This window comes from Harpia harpyja, chromosome 6 (assembly GCF_026419915.1).
Source record: "Harpia harpyja isolate bHarHar1 chromosome 6, bHarHar1 primary haplotype, whole genome shotgun sequence".
In the NCBI taxonomy this organism is placed as follows: Eukaryota; Metazoa; Chordata; class Aves; order Accipitriformes; family Accipitridae; genus Harpia; species Harpia harpyja.
This window is the reverse complement of record NC_068945.1, coordinates 22,714,823-22,724,123: the sequence shown is the minus strand read 5'-3', so window position 1 is coordinate 22,724,123 and position 9,301 is coordinate 22,714,823. Positions and strand designations below refer to the sequence as shown.

The following is a 9,301-nucleotide window of genomic DNA, read 5'->3' as shown; positions in this document are numbered from 1 at the left end:
TCGGGGCGGGGCTGAGCTGAGGGCAGCGGCGGGAGGCGGAAGAGGCCGACGCCCAGCGGCCGTTCTGCCGGAGGGCAGCGGCCGCCGCCGCCCCCGAGCCAGCGAACGCGGGGCGGGAGCCCTCGCCCCCGGCCCGCCGTTGGTTTCCTCGCCCCGAGTGCACGGCTCCCTCCCTCCCGCGCAGCAGGGGCCCCGTTTCTGGGCCGGTTGCCCTGGCTGTGGCGGCTCCCGGCGGCGGGGGGAACCCTCCGGTCGTCGAGGCGGTGCCCACCTGCTGCCCGCCATTTCGGCAGGCCCGTGGGCAGCCTCGGCCGGTGCTGGGGCCTGGCGCGGCGGGCCTACGCGCCCACGTCTCGTCACTGCTGGACGCGGGCAGGGTGGGTTGAATCCCCCTCTCCCCTCTGAATCGCCTCGTTCATCTTAGCGAAATAAGAGCTTGGGCAGCAGGCAACCTCCCTGCCCTCGGCAGGACGCCGCAGCCACGTCTGCAGGGAGGTGATCCCCGGCGTATCGGCGAAGGGGTCCGCCGTCGCGGGCAGGAGACCCGCCGCCCGCTGTCAGGGGCGGTCTGAGGTGTTACGGGGTACCCGAAGACTCTGTTTTGCTGGGTCGCCTTCACCTCCTTGACCTGCTTAGAGAAGGCGTTTCAAAACAAATAACGCCTTTTCGGAAATGGTGGCACGTCAGGTTATTTGAATTGGTCATGTGAAGGATTTTACATGTATCCCTGATGCTCTAGGAAGGTGTGAGGTTTTTGAATGTGGCCAAGGAAAGGTGAGCACCGTGCAGCTGTATGAAAGATGGAAAGATGAAGTAGAAAATATAAAAGACAGCCTCTAACAAGTATTATACACCCAAATGGCATCTTCTTGGAATCAGCAGTCCTTTTCTAAGTTATTCTATTGCGGGCCAGAGGCTGCAGCTTTTTGGCCAAACAATTTCTTGGACAGAGCTATTCCCTGTTATCCACAGTGAGCCGATTCCCTCTGTCTGATAATACGTTTTTGAGTAGGTTTCTCTACTGCAAGGGTCAGGAATGCTTGACATGCGAAAAGGTGGTTTCAAAATCCCTTGACGTGGTATGTGTGTCCCAAACGCTATGTATGTCATTAGTCTGCTGATTTAAGTTACAGTTCAGTAAATACAGTACAATACAGCAATTGGTATTAGGGACCAAACAGAGAAGAGAGGAACTGCCAGCAAAGGAGGGGGTAATACATAATGTAATAAAGAAAGAGTCAATGACAGCCAACTAGAGAATGGCAAAAGGCAAGTGTGACAGCCAGATTCACAACCAGCCATATTGCCCGTCCATTGGAATCACTGGGTTTGGAAAAAGGTAAAATACTGTTTCTTTTAATACCCTGTGCATCGCTGTGGTCAATGAACGTGATGGTACTGGTATTTATGGAAAGATTGCTCAAGCTCTTTGTGATACCAAGAGGAAAATAAAAGGAAAACATTTTTTATGTTTTTAAGAATTATAACCGAACCAGTATTGCATCCATATTCTTAATTATAAACTTAAGCAATTAAAACAGAAAGAAGAAGGAAAAAAAACAGCTAGGAAAAAAAAGGGGGGGGGGAAGATAAGTGGTGATGAAAATGAGGGCCATATGAGTAGAGGAAGAAACAGATTCTCTGCTGAATTTATCACTGAGCTGGGGGAAGGGTTTGTTTCAATTTTAAAAGTATTCAGCAACAAGGCATAGAACGAGAGAAATATAGAAGTTAAAGTCCAGTGTGTTTAGACTTCCAGTGCTTCCTCAGTATTCAGGATACACTTTTGCTTCCAAATGCTCTCTGCTTCAGCAAAGCAGCAGCTTTACTTGTCAGTCAGGAAAGCAAGCGACGAAAATCAAGTAAGTACACTGTGCTTAAAATAGAATGCCTTTTGCTCCAGAATCTCAAAATGCAGCAAAAGACATTCATAAAGTAAGTCTTCCTTCACAATACTCTGTAAAAGGTAGCAATATTATACTTTTTTTTTTTCCCCAAAAGAAAGTAGAGGAAGCTTGAGACTTTTTTTTTAAGGAATATTTTTAAAAATTTCTGACTTTTAGTAAAGACTTCCTTATAAACAGCATATCTCAATTTAAGCCTTCTTTAAAAGATTTTCATGTCATTTTCTCCCTCCCCTTTTTATATTTGTGAGATTGTTTTCAATGAGGGAAAAATGGGCTGACACTGGCCATGATCTTTCAATGCAAATGGGTAACTAAAATGCCTGAATCAAGCTCCACGTAAAGAGAATTTGGAGAATCAAGTTCCAGTTTGAGAATGGATCTGTATTTATACCACAGTAACAACTATATATCAAATGCCCTTTCATGGGCAAGGAGAACAAGCCAAGAGAAGACAAAATATTTTCCTCTGGCTTCTTTAAAAATAATGCCCCTTTTTTTTTTTAATTAACTTTGATTCTTCTTTCTCTGTGTGTATATCTATATCTGTATACATGTTTGGGTCTGCCTTCTTATTCCAAGTAATACCTTGCCCTGACCTGTGTAAGTCAAACTGAACACCAAGGCAGAGCTTTCAAAAATACTAAATTCCTACCAGATATGTGAAAGTGGGCAGAAAAGAGAATCCTTATTAAAGGTGCTACTGAACTATAACCTCAGCACATACTAGTTGATGGAGAGCATACATAGCAAACAGGTAATATGAATAATGCAACTAGCTGAAGCCTTAGACTGGTTTCGCATATTGTGAGACACCAGGGAACACAACCGTAAGCCATAAAAGCACGACTAGTTTCACTTCTCCTGGAGCTTTTGTGTTTTACTGTTACTTTATCTCATATGGCCAGGTTTTATTTGCTGTCCTCTGTTACTCATAGGTCTCTTTCAGGTTCACTAATTTCCCAGAAATTCCATGTGAGCTGGCTTTGGAGAAATTTCTTCTTGGGAGCATTGGGACATATCTTCTACTACATGATAATGTGCTGCTTCTATTTTCTCTAGGTTGTTTTGCCTGTAGTTTTTGTTGTCTTTGGTACATCTTTATTCTCCCAAGCTGGTATTAACTGCAGATTTCATTAGCATTTTCTTAACTCTGTGGGTTTGGTGACTTTATTTCATCTATCAAACACCATCCCTGGAGAATCCCATTAGGGGATCATCATAAATCAAAACTTTATCTTATGTTATTCTCTATTTAAGGTTCTGCAGCATGTTTTAGATCTACTAGAAATCCCTTTCCTATCCCACCCTATCCTATCATTCCTCTCAAAGTCATTTTCAATTAATTTTTAATCCAGAGGCTTGGCTGGTCAGCAGTTAGCGAGAGTATGAATTTATAGCACACTAATGCCCACTCAGCTCGATTCCACGCACGGCCTGATACCCAGTACGTCCTGTTGGTGTGGCTCATCTCGAGCCCGAGGGACAGTCAATGGCAAATCCTGGGCAACACAACTGGGGAGGAATTAAGGGCATCCGAATATAACGCTTACCATTCACACAGTGAAAAGTAGCTTAGTTCAGCTTGTCTTTTAACACTGCTGGCATCTGGTAGAAATTAGACTAGCTAATTCCATCGGCAGAGAGCCTACAGAAGCTGAGATTTATGCTGGCTTCCAGGTTGTTATGTACGGTATATTGAGACTGAGGAGGCAGATAGGTACATAAGCTTGAAGCTGTAAACATCATTGCATACAAAGTGCAGATGGCTATGCACATCCTTTTTGGCTTACTGAAAAGCACAAACTCAAAATAACTATAGCTTTTGGTGCTGACTATAATATATCTCAACAGACTCATATTATTTTAAATGAGGGCCATGTGCTTAAATGCTTAAACCTGCATGGCGTAAATTCAAACTGACCCTTTCCCACAGCCTTCTGCCCTTCAAAACAGATGAAGGGAGTCCTGATTCACTGGTGAGATACAGAATAAAGAGAAATTATTAATCCTTTATGAAATTTTCTTCTTAGTAGATGTGTTGCCTTCTTTCATGTGTAGGTGTGAATGAATGTGTAGGAGAGAAATGATTTTGGCAGGAGCAGGGTGAAATGCTGGCGGGGGGGGCATCTAGGATCACTGGGAATGGAGAATTGCTTCCTTGCACAGATGGCAGCACAGAAGAAATCACAAAGATAGAAAGGAGAGAAGGAAGAAAAAGGATCACAGCGCGAGTAAGATTTACAGAACAAAGTGAGAAAATGCATTCAGATCCCCAAAGTGAAAGAAGTGGTAATTCAACTGCAAAAACACCCGTTCAGCAGTGGTGGTTCATAGTAACGCATTCTTTTATTATTGCATAATTACTGACTGCTGGATGTTTGAAAATGTGCTAACCTCAAATAACCACCTTGTAATGTACTACTGGTCTAAGTAGACCTTTGTCTTTATAAACCGTAATTGGAGATCAATCATTAGTCAGTAAGCACATAACCTACCCTATCTATATAGCCAGAGTGAGAACTGGTAAATAAATGACAGGGCAATAGGGAATCAACAACCTGGCCGAATTATGTGTGACCTTCTGTCTCACGTGCTTTAGAGTTTGCTGGAGACTTACGGACAATCACCCCCGCTCCTGAAATACTTGGAGGTTAATGACACTAGAGTTGGAAAAATAGTGTAGCCATTTTACCTTATCTAAGGCATTTTTGCCTTGCATAGTAAACTCACTAGTGATGTGGTCTGAGTCCCTTTCCTGCTACAATACCTACAAGAGCTCCATGAATTGATGAGGATGGGGGCGGATCCAGAATGATGAAAGCTGTCACCCTTGGCATTCAAAACATGTAGATACAAAATTGCATGTACCTATAGCATTTAACTTCACTCACATTCTGGGTCATGCATCTTACGGTGTAAGCCCGTTGGGTTAGGTGACTGCTGATACTATTTTCCCCTCAATGTGGTGGGCTCAAGTTCCTGCTTTACAGTATGTGGAAATTAAACAAGAAATGTGGTAAGATGAGACAGAAAAAAACTTTAAAAAATAGTGAACAAGAACTTGGTAGATCTTAAACACTTCATATTTATTGTACATTAAATAAAACAATTTCAGTTCAGTTGAGAGACTGATGGGTCGGATTTAGGAAATCAAAACTTCTAAAGGAAGATATGTTCAGCTTAAATGATCATTAAGTACATATGTATTAATTACGTTACAGTAAAACCATATTCTGTTAAACAATTCTCAGGTGAATAAGATAACATTATCAGAGGTATGTATTCCAAGGGTCTTATTGCACAGCTACTGGGTAATCCATGTACTTCCAGTCTGAGAAAGATCTGCTTTGTACCACCGAGCGCGAACTCTGACTGCCTCCTCATGTTTATTACACAGCTTCTCCTCTTTCCTCATTAAAAAACAGAACACAATATCAAACAGAAAATAAAGCTGAACATTACAAAACGTGTGTTGTCTTCAGTTCATTTCATTTCAACCCCAAAGCAATCCATGCGTATTCTTTCTTTTCAGTAAGAGCAGGTAGGGAAAACAAAACAACAAATAAGAAACAAAAAAAAAAAAGAAGAAAAAAAAAAAGAAAATCCCCAACCACACGTTTGTTCTGTCATTGCAAGAACTAAAATGCTGTAATTCTGCTACCAATTTCCAGCGCAGTGGGAGGAAACACTGTGGACGGACTCTCACTTCCCCTCAGTTTTGTTTGCCTGTACTTCACGCATATATGAATCAATGATATGCGGAGGCACTCCATCCATCAGCAGTCTGAAGAACGAAAGCCCACCTACAAACAAGGAATAAGACAATCTTCAGGTCAAGGGTCCCTGGAGCAACAGCTTTGTACCTTTATTTTCTGGCGTAAGCAACAAAGATTTAGTCAGTCCCTAGTGCATACTCCATTTTGAGATGTGATAAAATTCATCCCTGTTCAAAAGTCCAGCACGAGAATTAACCATTATTTAATCTCTGTACCATACAGAACTTTCCTGTCCTCTTGTGCAGGGTGAATTTCATTTCTGGGATGTGATCTATACAGTCCTTTATCTCACCCCATGCAATAGTCTGTGATAAGCTTCACCTCGAATAACCCTCCTGGTTTTCCATCCGGCTGGGTGGAGTATAGTCAGAGATGGAAGTGAGCCCACGAACAATGTACAAAACACCTGACTATGATGAGTTGTGGAAAACATGCAGAGACATTCTAATTATTCTAGTGTTGGGTCTTACAATGGTTTATAAGTATTTAGCAAGATATTTACCATGTTGCTTGAAATTAACAGGTGGGATGACATATGTAAAAGAATTATATGAAAAAAAACCAGGACTTTAGATACAGGTGCCTTTAGGCTCCAGAGAGAGGTGATGAAAGTGGAAACTTTCATCTGCTGGGGAAGCCTGAAGAATGATTTTGGATTCACTTTTGAATAAAAACAGACCTTGGATCCAGGTGCTTACTCCCTCAAAGCTCTAGAGTTTTCCCAGCGCTTAAAGCTATTGGTGTGTGATCTCAAAGCTGTGGGAGGTTGTCCTGGTTTAGGCTGGAATAAAGTTAATTTTCTTCTTAGTAGCTGGTATAGTGCTGTGGTTTGGATTTAGGATGAGAAGAATGTCGATAACACACGGATGTTTTAGTTGTTTCTGAGCAGTGTTTGTACTAAGTCAAGGACTTTTCAGCTTCTCATACTGCCCTGCCAGCGGAGTGCACAAGAAGCTGGGAGGGGACACAGCCAGGACAGCTGGCCCCAACTGACCCAAGGGATATTCCACACCATATGATGTCATGCCCAGTGTATAAACTGGGGGGAGTTGGCTGGGGGGCACCGCAGCTCAGGGATTGGCTGGGCATTTGTCAGCGGGTGGTGGGCAATTGTATTGTGCATCACTTGTTTTGTATATTCTATTACTAGTAGTAGTAGTAGTATTTTTCCTTCCTTTTCTGTCCTATTAAACTGCCTTTATCTCAACCCAGGAGTTTTACTTTTTTTTTTTTCCCTCCCAATTTTCTCCCCCGTCCCACTGCGGGGAGGGGGAATGAGCGAGCGGCTGCATGGTGCTTAGTTGCCGGCTGGGGTTAAACCACGGCAGAGGTCCTGCACCGAGCCATAGGGGAGACTTACTCCCCACTTGTGGCCAGCATCTTCCTTAGCTGCAGCAGTGAGCGTCCTTGCTCACAAGCCCTGCTGACAAATAGGGGCTTTTTGAATTCAACGCTTCCTCCAGCCCTGCCAAAACTTTGTTTCCTGTCTCTGTGAAACTAAACTTGGTTGGTTTGGGTTTTTTTTTTCCATTTTCCAGTTTTATGATGCTTGGAGTCAATATTCACTGAACAGGTATCAGAAGTACCATTGCCAGCCTTTTAGGTCTTTGTGCTTTATGACTGTGGCTTAGCCACCGTGAGTAAAAAGCTGAACCAAACCTATTTTAAATCACCGCTATAATAGAAACCTGGGCTTTTAAGAAAGCCATTGGAAGTACTCGATGTTTTCTTTGGTGTTCTGGAAAAAGGGACAAGGCAAAAGATTTTTTGAAGAACATTTAATAATTTTAGCAATCCAAGACAAAATATTTCTTTTCAGTGCCCAGAAAAACATGTGTGTAGTGTCTAACACACCAGCCAGGGCACCCCAGATCCCATGCTGTAGAAGCAGTAATTCACTACAAATAATCCAAATTAGGAGTGAAATTTCATGCCATTAAAAAAAAATGTCATGGAAATGAAACACATGGCTATTTCTGTTAATTTCATTGAAATCAAATGACATTTGGAAGGAACAGTGGGGAAAAGGTAAATATTTTGCTAAAAGCATTAGTCTGCCCTTTCTCAGGGTGAAGGGTGCCATTTGTTGTAAGAAAGCTATGTACCATTACTATCCCTTTTACGAGTCTGCATGAGTATTCTGTTCTGCAAGTTGCAAAACCACCCACTAATAACTGCACTTACCTTCTGAGCCTTTTCTGGAACACACCAAAAGCTTTAAAGCAAAAGTACATTGCCAGGATGAAGATATCAGTGTCTCTGAATGCTTCAGCTAAATGCAACTGAGCTGATACAGCATTTATCCTGAGTACAGATTTTAGGAATTTATAACCTTTATTAACACAAGGATTATCCAATTAAAGTGCTATTAGTTACTAGTGATCATGAGACTGCACTATCTCATTTAACACCATCATTATTGCAGAAGTGTTCGCTTCTGACCTTAGGTAGATGCACAATACAGACAAAAAAAAAAAAGCATGCTTTTTGGCATTCTTTTCAACTCATGTAGTGCAAGTTGTGATACGAATCATTCATTTGTAAATGAAATTAACTGTGGAATAAATATTTCATTTATGTAGAGGTATATTCCTATATGAAAATAACTGACTGTAAATGCAAAATGCTCTTTTATTACTTGCATTTTATTCATGCTAATTAATCATGCTAACTCATGCACTGTTAAATTCCATTGAAATGTGCATTATTAGAAGGTAGTGGGATGTACTACTAAGAGGAGTTACCGTAACAAACAATTACTATAAAAATCTGAATTTATATGCCTTAAAACTATCACGCTACTAATTATAAAGAACATTTTCATTAAGTGAAATAATGAAAATCATGCCATACTAGGCAGACATTGTATGACGTGTAAACAGACATAAGCTTCATATGCAAGAATCATATGAAAGCTTACCTTAGATGACAATATACATTCAAAAATCCTTACTGTGTAACTAAGGGAGAGAGAGAAAGAGAAGTAACAATTTAATCGCAAACACAAAAGTAGAGAGAAAATGTTGAGTGAAATTATGCTTACAATTATGTCAAGATGACGTTTTAATCCTTAGTCATGTAAAATATGTAGGAATAGAAACACATGAAGAGTAAAAGGTAGGGATCCAGTTCCACTTCAAAATTATCATTAATATGTAAAAGCTATATTAATATGTACAAGTAACTATAAATCCTGTAATTAGTCTAAAGTATAGATTGGAACCAAATTATGCAACTGACATTTATGATAAAAGTTTCCAAACGTAGCTTCAAAGAAGCTAACACACATATATATATATACTATTTTCCACCAGGGAAAAAAAGCACACACATAACACTGAAGCATATATATATATGTTGAAACTCTATAAGGCAAAATAATCAAGTACAGACTAATTACATACCTGTGCACTAAAGTATGTACTTTGTCACATATCCACATTTACATTACTTAAAGCATGCTATTTACTCTATACGAGCCCTTACCTTTAAGCATTTTGACTCTACAAAAACACCCATATATATACATTTATATATGTCTATGCATATAAAAGCACTCAACTTTGTACCTAGTGTAGTCTTTTAAGAAAAATACCTTAATACTTCAAAAACTACAGG

At 40.8% G+C, this 9,301-nt stretch overlaps 1 protein-coding gene across 11 annotated transcripts in view; it reads right to left on the bottom strand.

The window, feature by feature from the left end:
- Nucleotides 1-4,972: 4,972 nt before the first annotated feature.
- The window catches only part of MYBPC1 (myosin binding protein C1), an 80,664-nt gene continuing 76,335 nt past the window's right edge, over nucleotides 4,973-9,301 (bottom strand). For 6 of the 11 annotated variants that reach the window (XM_052790397.1, XM_052790394.1, XM_052790396.1 and 3 more), the window contains one exon: nucleotides 4,973-5,710. In XM_052790397.1, coding sequence (XP_052646357.1) covers nucleotides 5,610-5,710 — 101 coding nt within the window. In that variant the 3' untranslated portion in view covers nucleotides 4,973-5,609. Of the gene's footprint in view, nucleotides 5,711-8,603; nucleotides 8,644-9,301 lie in introns of all 11 variants that reach the window. The other 5 variants (XM_052790395.1, XM_052790400.1, XM_052790404.1 and 2 more) reach the window with 2 other exon arrangements.